At 41.3% G+C, this 15,305-nt stretch overlaps 1 protein-coding gene across 2 annotated transcripts in view; it reads left to right on the top strand.

Annotated features, from left to right (window-relative positions):
• Positions 1 to 14,425, top strand: part of AKT1 (AKT serine/threonine kinase 1) — a 77,686-nt gene extending 63,261 nt beyond the window's left edge. For both annotated transcript variants that reach the window (XM_057384703.1, XM_057384704.1), the window contains exons 11-14: positions 544 to 758; positions 8,066 to 8,153; positions 12,738 to 12,840; positions 13,436 to 14,425. In XM_057384703.1, coding sequence (XP_057240686.1) covers positions 544 to 758; positions 8,066 to 8,153; positions 12,738 to 12,840; positions 13,436 to 13,515 — 486 coding nt within the window. In that variant the 3' untranslated portion in view covers positions 13,516 to 14,425. The remainder of the gene's footprint in view (positions 1 to 543; positions 759 to 8,065; positions 8,154 to 12,737; positions 12,841 to 13,435) is intronic.
• Positions 14,426 to 15,305: the final 880 nt, after the last annotated feature.

Raw genomic sequence — 15,305 nt, forward strand, 5'->3', positions numbered from 1 at the left:
ATGTAGATTAGTCATTGAGTATTTGTGGGTGGTTTTTTAGGATGTGCAGAGCCACCCCTTTGGGGGTGCAGGTTGATAGGAAGATCATGAATGTGTTTGGCTTTTCACTTGTGAAAGAACAGGTTGATGGTCTTTTCTCCCTGTATTAGCTCCTTGGTGGGTGGGTTTTTCTAAAAGCTTGGATCCCATTTGGAGCAGTTTGGGGTGACTAAGTGAGAGTTTAACAGCTGGCTCTGTAATGTGAGAACAGTTCTTGGCCTTTGGACTTTCAAAGGTTTGCTTATCATGCCCATAATGCGAGGGAGGGTGGGAGAAGGAAGGCAGGGAGGCTGCTGTCACATACCTGCTGTCTCCTTTTTCCCTTCTGCTCACCTGATGGTGAGCATGGTTGCCAGTTCTTTTCTCATGGTTCTGCAAATAGTCTGCTGGTAGATCTGGCTGTGTTGTGGAAGATGGACTTGCGGGGTAAATTTTGCTTCTTGAGTTGTGTGTTCATGCCTGGTTTGGGAGTGTCTTCTAAAGCCTTTTCCTTATATTCTACAGGTTCTGGAGGATAATGACTACGGCCGTGCAGTGGACTGGTGGGGTTTGGGAGTTGTGATGTATGAAATGATGTGTGGCCGGCTCCCTTTCTACAATCAGGACCATGAAAAGCTTTTTGAACTCATCCTTATGGAGGAGATCAGATTTCCACGCACATTGTCACCTGAAGCAAAATCTCTCTTGTCGGGTTTGCTGAAGAAAGATCCTAAGCAAAGGTGAGGCTGCTGCTTAATAGTTGCACTTTTTAAAAGGTATTTGTGACATAATTGTAATTTAATTTTTAATCTGTTCAAAATGATTATCCAATACAATGCAGCAAGTGGATCTAATAGTTTGTTTTTAACTTTTTTGGATGAGCTGACAGTGTAAATAGCAACATGAAGCATCTTTGGTGCCAAGCTTCAGAGTATGATGGCTGCCATTAAAGCAAAACTATAGCCTGGGAAAAAGCAAGTTAACCCTGCCTTTGCYATCCAGTGGCTGCTGTGAGTTACAGGATGCTCTACACCCAATGCTTTCGCCTTCTGTCCCAGTTGAGACTGCTGTCCATTTCCTGAGTTTTTGTCTAAATCTCTGCCAGTGATTTAACRTCTCATCTGTGTGAGCTTTGGACAGTAGGTGGTGGTGTTTGTACCATGTTTGTGGCAAAGTTTAAACCGTGCTCAATCGACTTTTCCTGTTTCATCTTTTGTTTTTGTTTTTCTTTTATTGCTTTATTATTTAAAAAACAAGCCTTGATTTAAAAACAGAAGAAACAAAACAAAAAAAAAACCCAAGCCCTTATGGGCTAACAAACAGAAAATAGAACAAGATCCAAAGAGGATGTTGACCTTCACACAAAGATAAACATCAGTTTAAAAACCTGCCATCTTGTCAACCCARACATTTTTAAAACAAATAATATTGTGACTCTGCCCCTGCACTCCTGTCCTGAACTATCCACTGTTAATGGGCCCCAAACAGGAAACCTTTCATGTGAGGTGCAAGCAGAGAATTCTGATTTGCTTTCTGATGTTTGTTTAGTCTCCGTGCATGTGTGTGCACATAGCAGGAAAATGGGGTTTGCCAGTGCCTGGATACTTGTAGCAAGGATTTCTGTCATCACTGTAGGCTATTTCCATCACTGCTTTTGATGGAAAATCCTGTTGGGAGGTCTCGTGATGCAAATGCACAGTTTACAGTATTGTAGAATTCATCTTGGTGGCGACGTGGGGAGCAGGACATGGCTGCAGCCAGGAACATGGCCAGCCCTGTACAAGGTGGCAACAGCTGCACCCCCTCCCGAACGCGGCGCCTGCGAGGGGACCTCCAGGAGAAGGTTTTGTAATTGATGAGCAGCCCCCAGGCTCTGTGCTCTGYGAGCCTGGCTGCAGCCCCAGCCAGCAGCATTCCTGTCCAGGAAAGCGCTGGGTTAAATGCAATTGTGACCCTTTCGTAGCTTATTCAGGTGGGGCCTTTCAATCACTGGCAACACAAGCAGCATCTGCTCCAGTTTGTTCTTAAAGGAGCATCTCTGATGAACCAAAATGCAATTTGTTTACAAACAAAGAACACCCACTCGGTTCTAATTACAAGATCTTCCCAATGCCAATAATTACTCCACAATATGCTCACTGTATACAAATAGCCATTTCTTCATGTGTATCTTCTGTGGGCTTGGAAGCAGGGCTGCWCTGGTGGACAGATGATTTTCATGCTGCTGATAGCAATAACTRTTGACTAGACAAGCCTGCACACATGCCTTATTGTAATTATGCCTAATTACACTGGTGCTTCCCAAGCTTTTTGGATCATGAACCAATATTGGTTTCTCCCCAGTCACAGTTCACACAACTTTTTAGCTGAAGTTGTAGTTTGGCAAATTTGCTGTGCTTTGTGGCATTTCAGGCAGCATGGAGACCTGATGTGGAAGCACTAAGAGGTAGAAGTCCTGCATCCTGCCCTTGTAGTGTTATGGGKTTTTTTTCTGGGTGGTCTGGGTGCTGGGGTGGGCTCCTGGCATACTTGGTAGTTGAATCATGGAGCCATATGGACAGAAACCAGCCAGAGAGCTACTGAAATATATTTACTGAAAAGTTAAATAATGCGTGATAGTCTGGTGCTCTGGGGAGCCACTGTGTAATTCAGCAGAAATCCTCTCTTCCATAAAGCCCAGCGATGGACAGAAGTTGGTGTAATTGTAATGTTTGTGGCAGAAAGCATCAGAATTGGCAGCAYAACTGTGGATGAACTTTAGAGTGAGATGGAGGAGGCGGCCAAAACCATGAGAAGAAGGAAACTGGGAGATGTTGTCACTTCCCTTAAAATCACAAAAAAAACCCCAGCCAACCCAACAATAAAGGTTGATAAAACTAAGCATAGTGCCAAAGRTAGTTTAAGTTAAATATCAAGGAGCTAGGGAACTGTGATCTGTGTCAGTGAATTAAACCTTAAAAATGACCTGTTGTAGCTGAGCTGGATATATAGAAGCAATGTTAGCATTCTGCGTTCTGTAATGCCAGTTCAGTCTCAAACTCCCAGGCATATGGAGAAAATGTGGAGAACAATAAATTGCATTCTGCTTTTAATCATGACTGTTTTCTAAATTTGGTCATATGAAATCCATTTTGTAAGAGAAAAGGAATTTTGAAGTTTCTTTTGGGATTGATAGAAGTTTATTAATCTTGTAATGTGAGTCCTAATTTTCCTAAGAAGGAAAAAATCTGTTCTGTAAATATTTCCTGTTAATGTGACCTGAAATTCCCCTTTGCTGCTTTGTGACATGGATCAAGTGAAAGGAGGTAATCAGAGCATTTTTTTGCACATAAAAAAGCTTTTACCTTTTATTGTTTTTTCTTTGCCTGTGGATACTGCAGCCTGTGAAAGTGGGCATGGATCAGGGCATTCCATGTGAATGGTCTGAGTTTAGATGGGTGGGTGGATTTGTAATTGGTGTCTTGCAAGATCTGAATCTTGGTAGGTTTTTAACTTGAGAGAACTTYAGGATGGTTTAATCTGAATTTTGATGGTCAGATTTGACTACGTGCCTTAGTCCCTGTCATAGGTCAGGGTTGTTCAGCCTGTCTCAGATGGGGTTTGTCACAGGCTGCCTCACCTGCCTGTGTGGTGCTGTTGGACCTTGCCATTCAGCAAGAATGAGAGGAAGGTGATGCAGCATTTCACAAACACCTGTTCAAAGATCTCATGACTTCAAAGAGTTGWGGTTGTGGTTCTGGAGAGCTGAAGGTGCACCCTTGGACCTRGTGGTCAGTTYTTACAGCCACACAAAGATCTGGTAYATCATTCTTCTCTAGTGATGGTGGTTCTTTCCACATCCAGAATGCAACTTTGGCTGCAGATGTTTAGAAATATCAGAGTCAATCAAGCCATTATTTGTATGAAACCAACTCCTTAGTTTCTTTMCTTATGAAAGGAGGAGATTTGCACTTAAGCACCCTTGCTGTCAGACACAGGGAGGTCTGCAGCTTTCACAGACACTGCTGGCATTCAAGGAGTTAGAGGTGACACTCGTGGGGACTTCAGGGGCCTGGAGGTGGTCCCAGCTAGCTCTGGTATCCAGCAGGAGGAGGTAACCTTGAATTACTGGTCCTCTTGGACAGCACATTTGGATGCATTGTGGACATGCAGAGTTTTGGATCCACATGAGAGGTGACTTGTGTTTGCTCCAAACTGTGTGCCTTAAGTTCAAAAGTGTGTCTGTCTCCCGTCAGTTCCAGTGTCCTGCAAAATCAGCTGAACTGCAAAATACTCAAAAATTCGTGTTTCATCAGGTACTTTGAGACAGACTGAGATTTATCTGTTGTGTATGATAATTTTAGTGTAAATCAGTCTGTCCACAGTGATTTAGACAAACTCCGTTTATCCACAGAGATCTAAATTGAAGCTGAGAAAAACATGAAAGGCAAATTTAAAGAATTTTTTTTCCCAGCTTTCTAGAAACTACTACTTTAGAGGCTTCCCAAGCTTCACCAACCTCAAACGTGACTCCTCTCAATTAYTAATTTTGGGAAGTGGGAGCTTTTTCAGGGCTTTTTGAATCTACCATGTTTGTGTCACATGCATGTGGTTAATGAAGAAGTGGGGAAGTAAAGCTCTGCAAAGACCTGGGAGTTAGCTGCATTAGGCTTTCYAAAAGTTTTAATCTCTGAGCAGGAAAGCACCCAAAGACTGTGTACAGGGCTTTGGGAAGAATGTGGCCTTTTCCTTTCAAATCTGGCGTCCTCAGATCATGCTGTTCTCAAAGCTCGGGTGAGCTTCTCTGTGCTGATAGTGCCAGTCACAGGAAACTGATGTGGATGGAGTTCCAATCCTTCCCTGTGGCTGTTAGAAGCCTCTGAAGGTAAGGGCCATAGTAAAATAGGTTACTAGTTTCCATCTTGACTGTATGAGAGATGTGTGTATCTGTGTGCTTGGAGCTGGTGAACACCAGCTTTTGCTTTTGGTGAGCAACAGCTTTTGCTGAGCTGTTGTTCTTCAGCCTGGTGGGTGTGTTTGTGCTGTTGTAGAACCAGGTTTGGTGGGGGCAGGGGTGACTCAGAGAAATCATGGGAAAACAAGGCTGAAAAGCTAGAAAGTGTGCAGGTTTCATTTTAAAGAGCTGGGAATGGACCTCGAAGCTGAGAATTGTGTACTCCTACATGGGCAAGCAGAGATACATTATTTTCACATGATCCACTAATTGCAGTCTTTCTGTGTGTTAATACATTATATTTATATACATATGTTAAAAAACACAATACAGTAAATTTTAAAAGTTATTTTAAAATTATTTTTACATAATATATCTGTGGAATGATGGCTGATTGCACTCGATTTGTGGAGCACAGGCATTTGTCATTAAATGGTTAAAGGCACTTGAAATATGCAGCTTCATAAAAATTTAAAATGTGAAAATTGTTTCAGTTTAATATTGATGTTGCACTTTATTAATAATTTTCACTCTTGGATTTCACTAAAATAAAAAAGTCTCTCACATGTAGGTAGAAGTTGATTGAATAACCAGAATTGTTTGGTGGTTAGGTTTTGWGGGATGTTTTCTTGTGTTTTTCTTTAAATTGCTTTTTGGCCTCTACACTTCCTGCTGTACTTCTTTGTATACTCTGAATTTCTGTAGCTGTTGCTTTTCAGGTCCTGTATACACTATTTTTGATTCTGTCTGAAAACTTGAATATACAGAATTTAACTTTTATTATAAAGGAATTTCTTCGAAGCTCTTGTTTCTGCTGTATTTTTATTTATTGCRTGTCCTTATGAAAGACAAACCTGCTGCTCTTTATGTTCTCACTGGTGCTTAACCATGATTTTTGCATTAGTTGGCAATTTAATTCTGTTCTTCTTGAGAGGGACCTCTCCTGATAATTCTGGAAAACAAAAGTGTCTTTTGGAATAAGTCTGTATCCAAAATACAAGGTTTCTATTGTTTCCCCATTTGTTTTGATGAGATTCGTGTCATTTTTAAAAGGTAAGTAAAACATCTGGAGTCCTTCTTGGCATTTCCCTGAGTATGTGTTTGCCCTTCATGGAACAAAGGCTYGTATTAGATAACATATTCTGCAAAGCACTTGTACGTGTCTGCAGCCAGCCAGCCTTCCTGCCYGCTTCTGCAAAACACCATTCAGGTGCTTCTTAGCTCAGAGTCGCTCCTGAGCTCCTGTTGACATCTGTGGACAGAGAGGATTGACTCCACCCTCTTCATTGGCCATCAGCATCATCTGTGCTGTGGAAGCAGCAAGGAGTCTGGTAGAGACTTGGCAAAGCCACTAGACCTGGGGGGAACCAGCCGAGAAATGATTACTCACAGAGTTTGTTTCTGTTCCCAGGCTGCCCTGGAGTTTGTCTCTGTTCCAGGCTGCTCTGCAGCTGTAGAAACTGTTGCCAGGCAGATGGGAGAGCCCTTGTCCAGCTTGGCTTGGCCCCTGGGGTTCTAGGGTGGACTTAGGGCTTGCCTGGGGAGGTGAGAGTCACCCAGGTACTGGCAGGCTGGGGAGTGTTCCACTGCACATTTCCTAAAGGAATGTTAAGGAGCAAACCCCTTTGGCCACTGTGGCACTGAATGGAAGAGGGCAAGGAAGCAAGCACAGCCTCTGGACAGTCAGGCACCTCTGCTGCTGGGTGTTTCTGGTGCAGCTGTGGCCTCTGTCAGTGTCCCTTCTCTCCAGATAGTGCTCTGGCATGGCCAAGGGTTTGGATGCATCAGGACCCATTCCCAGTGAGCACCATGAACAAAGTATCACAGTATTTGACTTTTCCATGCTTTTTCATCCRGTGCTGTCCCAGTAGCATTGTGCCTTCATGCTTCATTCCAGACATGCAGTCTCAACCTGTAAAAATACCACTTCAGTGGACTTTAGCAGAGCCTTCATATTTTCTCTGATATTTTGAACCAAACCCCTCCCCTCTATCCCCAGATAATCATGAACTGGGRCATGGAGTTACCACATGTGGCCCAGAGGAAATCCAAGGCCAGAGGCTGYGCAGCAATGGATGAGGCCTGGCCARGCCTTGGCTTCAGGCTCAGAAATGTCTGTCCYTGATGTGTGTAGCAGTGTAACTCTAGCCTGGGTCATGGAGAGTCATTGCTTCAAGCTCTTGAAACAGGCAGTATCTGTTTGCTAGTGAGGCATGGGAGGATAGGCAGATCCTGGAGGTCAGCCTGGGTGAACGTGGTAACTCCTCCTATACCTGAAATGCTGAGCGTCATCTTAACCTCTTTACCTGAAAGAGTCTCCTGCTGATTACCCAGTATCTGTTTTGTTTTCTCAGTGCCTGCCTTTGCTTGCAGATGTGGTTCAGTCTTTTAGAGAACATTTTAACCTCCACAGCAAAATTTAAGCATCAGTTAGCTCAAGACTGCAGCTAAACTGATTGCATCTATAAGCTGTGTGGACAGTTTTATTTTGGAATAAAAGTGCTTTATCTTRATATACCTCAAGTCAATAAAACACCCTTTGTGCTTTCCTGAAGCCAAGGAGGAGGAAAGATTTGCATATGCTGTGATATTATCACTGCAGTTGTCAACTGTTTTCTTTAATGGAAATTTAAATCAGGTTGCATAAATCAGTTTGCCTTAAAAAGCCTTGTCTCTCTTTCACTTCAAAATCAAATTTGGTTTTACTGCTGGCATCACTCTGCTCCAGAAAACTGTAAGGGGTAGTTGYATGTTAATGTAAAGATCTGTGGCTCAGACCTTTTGCTTTGCAGGTTCTGCTGTGGTCCCCAGGACAGCATCTTTCCTAAAGGGCAGGTCTTTTGAATTGTGATTATTATTATTATTATCATTTTTTCTTTGTCTAAGAGAGATCTTTGTTCTAATTCTGTTTGTTAGCGTGTTTTTAAATCTTCTAGTGGAACTGTGTTGAAGCCTAAAATAGGCCTTGCACAAAAAAYCAAACACGTAGCAAATGCTAGAACTGCTCCCAAATGTGTTATATAAACTCAGAGTTCCTTCAGCACAATGCAATAAAAATTGTATTAGAAAAACAAGTGTATTCAAACATTTAATTACTTATTTTGCCTCCTACAGGTTAGGTGGCGGTCCTGATGATGCCAAGGAGATTATGCAGCACAAATTCTTTGCTGGCATTGTTTGGCAAGACGTATATGAGAAAAAGGTATTTATACAACAGTTCTCCCAAGGTGAACTGTAGCTGTGGATATACAAAGTGTTTCAAATTTTGTTCCTCTCTAAAGGTACACRAAAACCCTCCACAGGAAAGGTTTGTAGTTGTTTTTAGCAAGGCTAAAGTCYTTCATATTTCTTAAAATACGGTAATCAGATTACTTTTGGATTTTTACTTTGCGATGATAGGAGTATCTCTTAATGAGATACATGTTTATGGCTGAACAAATAGGATGTAATCAAAATAGCTTCCAAATTTAGAGAGTATATAAGCTTTCAAAATTACTTTTCCTGTGGACTCTTGTTGCCATTTCTTGGTGTTGACTGACGAATCCCTTGTGAGCCCAGGAGTTGCTGCTGAATCCTGAGCMTCTGAAGCCAAACTTCCTAAAAGCWGTAGTAGAAGATGGGCTCTTTTTCCCCATTGCATTTTTCCTGCCTTTTCAATCTCATGTCAGCATTCAAGACAAGTGCAGACAAGTGTAGGCTTTTACATCACTCCAAGTCTAAGGCTATTTTTTGTGTGTGGCAGAGGACTGTTATGAAGTGTCTGCACTTCATGGTATTTCTCATGGGTTTTCCTGGAGRTCCACTGAGTTTGTTGGCTTTACAGTGGGAGCCACTGCAGTCAAGGAGCCCAGCCCTTCCTGTAAGAATGTGTTCCATCAGTTCTCTATGCCTCACTGCCCCTTTCTTCTCAGATAACTATTTCATTCCTCCAAGATGCCCTGCTTTGGGCTCTAAGGKTGGTGTGCTGTTGTCCCCTCACATTTGATTGTCACCAGCCGCATTTTCATAACACTCATGAAGTGCAGCCAACTAAAATGTGGGCCTGCTGATTCAAGGCTCCCATCTATGGTGCCACATGATCTCACTCAATCCCAGTCTTTCCTGATTTCCTTCCTTCYCCCAACAGTCTCTCATCATATCAGATCCCATTTGATCTCTAAATACAGTTTAGTTGTCCCTCCAGCTGGTAGGAGCAGGTAAGGAACTTGGCAGAAACTGAGTTCCCATATTGTAGTGGGAGAATTTTCCAGTGCCTGTATACAGCTACAGCTCTCTACAGCAGAGAGAGCTCTGTTTCCTTCTCTTCTTTCACTTCCTTACAGATATGTGTGGCTAAAGGGAACTGAAAAATCACAAAATAAGTTTTTGTGCCTTGAAAGTGTAGATAAGACTTGAGACCTCAGCCCTTTAGAAGCATCCCTTGAGGGAGAGCTGCATGCAATCATGAGGGCAGGAGGGGATTGCTTGGCGTTTATTCAGTATAACATAAAAAGTAGATCTGAATTCCTGTTCTAAACAGGAAGTTGTCCCCATTGTCACCCAGCTGACAAGCTGAATACTTGCTTGTCAATGCTGGGGTTTGCTGGTTTTATGCAGTTTAAGGTTAAAAACCGATAATGGGGCTCAAATTCTGAGTGATTTATTATTTTGTGGTAGTCTTGGTTCCCTAAACAAAAGAGAAATCACACAAGCTGAAGGCAATGTGTTYATCCATTGGACTGAGAAAGTCTTCATAAATTGTCCCATAGTGGTACTGATTCAGATTGTTCTGAAAACTAGCAGGAAATTCCAAATGTTTGCATCTTCTAGAGAAAACCATGTGCTAATTGAGATTATTCCTGATCTTGGTCAATCCAGGGAATCTAGATCCTGGCTTTGCTTGTGTCCCATTAGTGTTTGCATCTGAAGTAGACACGTGGTGCAAATGGAGATCCTGTGGGTAATTGCTGCCTACATTCTGGGTGGTCCAAAGAGGATCTTGCAGCACTTACCTGAAGTGCAGTTCCATGGATTAAAACTGGATTTTGTCAGCTGCTGAGATGTGTTTGTGTGCTAAGTTTGKTTATCCACCATTGTCACTAATGCTGAATGTGTGTATGAATATGGGCTTGGATAATCCAGAACACTTGCTTTGTAATTAAACATTTTGGAAACATAGCTTTGCTTTAAATTGTAAGGAACTTTGAATAACTGGATTTGTCCCCAAAATTTAAAATGTTTATTACACTCACCTGGAGGAGTGCTGTCTGTCTCTGGTGCAGAGAAAGGTATGATTTAATTTTCAGTATTTTGGCCACCCACAAGCAAAACATACACAAAGAGATTTTAATCACATGAGGTTTTTTTCTGRTCCTTTTTCTCTGTTAAACCAGCATGAGCCTGKGGGTACCAATGCTGGTCTGCAGCCRTGGGAGGCTACAGGTGGCACCCCTCTGCCAGTTGAACTGCAGAGCTATTGCAGTGACAGCTTTTCAGTAAAGTGACATATTTGCTTGTTAAAGCCAGAGTTGGAGCTTTCTGCGGCTTCCCCTCTGTTTCCAGCTTAGCGCTCAGAATTTGACAGCTAGGGGGAAAAGATGTCTTGTGGGTGCATCATCATCTGTCTCAAATTGCTTTTAACAGATACTAAAATAAAAAGGAAAATGATACAGGCAGTGCTAGCCCATTCCACATGTGTGCTGGCATGGGATTGCTGCTCTGAGTCGTTCAATGTGCTCAGTTCAGGTGTCTGCTGCAGTGCCCAAGTCCTAAATCACTCTGTGCTGYGCACAGCAAGCAGAGCAACTGGGGGCACTGTGAGTGCCAAAACCACCATTAACTTAAAAGGACAGAGCTTCACACACACACATGCACAGCCTGTCAAAAACAAACTAGGTTTGCTTTGAGAGGAAAGCAGAAACTGCTACAAGGAGAGAGAGAATAGAGTTACATGAGGAAGGAAGAATCTTCATTCTCCATGGGGCTTTTATGTGTAATATGTTGATGTGATTTGATTGAGAAGAGTTAATTAACATCGTAATGTGAAGCAATCCCTCTTCAGTAGCTGCAGGGGCACTGCCAGGCTCACAGTGACTCCTGACTTTGGGATATCATTTCCTTTTCCTTTTCAAATTTGGGACATAGAGACYTCTTCTAAGGGCCTAGTGCTTTTTGTTACAATAATGTGCTCAGCTCCTTTAAAGCCATTCTTGGGTGCACAGAGTTGTGAGTAATTAAAAAAAAAAGGTAATGAATATATACGATAATTGTGCTCTCTTATAATAAACAGCTCTTACATCCCTTAATTTTTAAAGATTGATTTTAAACGGTAAATGCTTCTTTGTCTATGGCAATACTGCCATATGTATAGATGACATTTCTTACAGTCTTTACACTGAAAATGAAGGTGTTTCATTGGAGAGCTCTTTGTAACACTGTTAGGTGCTCTCRAAACAGATGAGAAAGATGATCCTGRTGATAGGGAGCTTGGAACTTGCTTTTCTTATTTGCCAACTTGACAAACAAATCATTCTTTACATCCAAGCTGGAGGAAAAGTTGAGGGTGGGGAAGAGGTGTTTGGTATATTCAAGATTTGCTGATGTTTTCCAGGTAGTGATTTCTGTCGGTGTCATTCTTGTTTGTGCAAGTGCAGAAGTGCATGTCTTGGGGTCACTTGGACCGATTTACCGCTGGCCTTGCTGTAGCTTTCCCTGCAGTTTGGGRTTGGAAGTCGTGCACTTCCTCAGTCACACTCCCACATTGCTGCTGTGGCTGTGTGCTATTAAAAGATGGCCACGCGTAACCCCGGCGGTGGGCGAGCAGGATCCAGAGCTGCTCTGTGCTCGGGCAGAGGGCTCAGAGCAGTGCTTACATCTGGTTATGCAGGGGAAGGTGAGCAGGGTCTGAATCCCAGCTCCGTTGCCCTCCRGAGTTGTCCGTGTTCCAAGTGTGTGCATCTGTATGCAGCCGGCTCCCCATCCCGCTTCCCAGGCGCGCTCCTCCTCCAGCCCCAGTCAGGCAGCTCCGCTCCATCTGGAGCTGCTCTTGCCAGAGCTTGCCTAGGTACACATGGATGGTTTCCAGCCTGTCTGCCCAAGCGAGTCTCAGGAATAAACCCCAGCTAGTGCAGCTCCCGGTGTAGCAAGAGGAGGATGCTCACTGCTGCTGGGCTTGGATGTTTGTAGGCACTCGAGGTTTTTGAAGTTCAGAATTGACAYCAAACTGCTTTTGGGGACCCAGAGTATTAAACTGTAATGCAGCTGCTGCCTAGGTCTGGCCTAATTCTCGCAGGTTGGTGAGACCTCCAGCTTGAGCTGTGTGAACACAGTAGTGCTGTAGCTGAAACTTTTTGGTGAATGTTACAACCCTTGTGGTGAAACACAAGGTTAGCTGATCAGTTTGGTATCGCAGAACATCTTTCTTACTGATTTTCAGCCTCCTTAAGCATAAATCTGATTAGATGAAGTTGACAATTTCYATATAATTATGTGGGGAGCCAGTATGTGGTGTTATTTCTAAACATCGGTCAGCATGTTATTACTTGAAGAAATCTTAAAATTCTAACTTTTTCTTTGTGCAGTTAAATCTTATGTGAAAAATGCTTTAAATGCCTCATAAATAGGAAGTACACACCTAAGTAAGTACTTTTTTTACTGTGTGTGCTTCCGTCTTTGTGAACTGGTGTTTTTTAGACATTTTAGGAATGTAGGAAAAGACAATGTAGCTTATAACTATGTCAAATTCCACTTGTTTCAAATAACACTGCARGAATCTGTAAATTGATACCTTTTCTTTTGCTCTTCATAGCTTGTACCTCCATTCAAGCCACAAGTTACATCAGAAACAGATACAAGATACTTTGATGAAGAATTTACAGCACAGATGATAACAATCACTCCTCCTGACCAAGGTAAAGTTTTTCAAATTGTTTCCCGTTGTGTTCTCCAGACCACCACAAATAATTTGCTATGATGGGTCTCTCCAGCCCATATAAAAAAGCTTCAGTTTAAACTTGAGAGTTTTCCATATATGTATTCCATATATCTGACTAAGAAGTTGGTAAATTGATGTGAAACCTTCCACATCTTTCAAGTCTGGGAAATGAAAATCCTGTTTAATAAGAGTGAAATTAATTGTACTGTTGTCTCTTCCAAATCTGCACATTCCCACTGGAAATCAGTGATGATAATGAGTTTTGCACATGTCCATATCCACATGCATTGTGTATATGCAGGCAGTCAGTTGAGCATGGGCTAATGTCCATATTCATTGAAAATATTATATTTTTGTGATAACTGAGCATGYTTGATGCTCTCAAATAGCAATTTCCAGAAATTCAGAACACTGAATATGGATGTAAGCAATGCAGCTCCTCGCAATTTTAAAWGGACTCCTGAACAACTATCTTCTGACATAACTTTACCATGCRTTATCTTATTGTTGATTTGCTGAAAAAAAAAAGGTAGCAAATGTTACCTAATGGGTTATTTTTTTCCGTCTTTCAGATGACAGCATGGATTGTGTAGATAATGAGAGAAGACCTCATTTTCCTCAGTTCTCCTACTCAGCCAGTGGAACCGCTTAATGTTTTGCCATTCAGAAACAAAACAGACTGCATTTTGGGGACCTTACTTCAATGGACACTAGAGAACTTTCTATATTATCGAGTTACAAACTGTGTTTGTATTACAACTTAGATGAATTTGTAGGAAGCCTCACAGATTCTGTATTTAAAACAATTCTTTGATGCATTTTTGAGAAGGAGAACAAATCCATTCTTTAAGTATTATGTCAAGGCTTTTATGCTGAATGACCATAGGTTTTTAAGAATATACACCAAAACTGTTTACTTTAGAAATAATTAAGGTATTCAACATATCAGCAACTCTGACCAGAAAATCCCCTTATTTTATTTATTTCATACAGTTCATTATCTAAATACAGAATCTGCACTCTGAACAATTAGATTTATATAGGAAGATATAAGACTTTAGTAGCTAGTGCAATAATATAAGCAACAAAGTGAACAAACTCTGGAGGGTTAAGGTTCAAACTCATTTTGGACAGCAGTGAAGTGTCATCCAACTCCAGAAAACCAACTATAGGAACAGCATTAATGGCCTCAGTGAGGTAAATCAAAAAGCAAAAGTTATTTTTGTTATAACATCTGCTACAAGACATTACATATCAAACTGAATCCGGTGGGATTGCCRCGCCGTACAGATGAGTATTTCATTCTAGACAGTGCATTTAATGATTCCATTTGCATAGAACTTAGGAATATTTCATAGGATTGGCTTCTCAGAACCTAGAAAACGCTTGATTTACCGATCTAATATGAAAGGCAACAACACAAAATCACTCACTTCCACCACTGTACAGAAATACCACACAGGTCTAAGTGAGAAATCATCCTCATGAGCGAGTCAGCCAGACACGAGTACATTTTGGCACTGAAGTAATGACTTGTTGCCGCTTTTTTTTTTTTTTTTTTTTTTTTTGATACGTGGTCAAACGAGATCTAAAGGCTTTATTTACATGATGTCGGTTTGTTTTCAAAGTTTTTTTTCTTTTTTTTTTTTTTTTTTTTCACGAAAAGATATATGAATATATATAAACACTTAATGATTTTTTGCATCATGCCAGATCATTTCTTCTTTCTTGAGTGTGCATTAAAGGTATCAACCAACAGTTCATGGTGCCTTCTCACTCTTGAAGATTCAGTTTAACAGTGTTTCCCATGTATGAAAAAACTAGGTTGAAACTTCATATGTGTTTGAATAATAATGGTGTTCAAAAAGTGAATTTTTTTTTTGTTTTTCATTTTTAATCTTAGTGGGAAATTCCCCACACCCTATTTTTGTTGTATCATGTTTCTTTGTAATTTTCATAAAAGCAGTCTTACTCTGTCTCTGCTGCGAATAAAGTTATTCCATTGTAGGTTGCGTTCTTTAAATTGCTTTTTTCTGTTTTTTCATTCTCTTGACTGTATAAAAAATGATTACATGTATTTCAGTTAAATAGCATTTATTATTTTTATTTGGGAGTATGTTATGAAAGCCCTCACTTCCCCTCTCCATCAGAAACTGCTGTGCTCACAGAGAGAGCCCATCATTCTGACTTTTTTTTTTAACAAGATTCAACTCTAGTATTTTTACTCATGATATGAAAGTTTCCCTCCAAATACTTCAATAAAAWTGCTTTAACAAGTTAGGTTCTTATTTCTTGTGGTAGGAGCCTTCTGAATTGGTAGAGATGCAGCAACTGCTCCAGTTTCTCAAGTTTGATGTGCGTGTCGCTGAGCGATTCAGGCTGTTCTGTTCCTCCTCAGTTGTTTCATCTCTCTGCTGATCATTATGCAAAGATAATTTTGGA

Source organism: Malurus melanocephalus, unplaced genomic scaffold (genome assembly GCF_030028575.1).
Source record: "Malurus melanocephalus ecotype Western Australia unplaced genomic scaffold, MMel_1.1 scaffold_738, whole genome shotgun sequence".
Lineage (NCBI taxonomy): Eukaryota > Metazoa > Chordata > Aves > Passeriformes > Maluridae > Malurus > Malurus melanocephalus.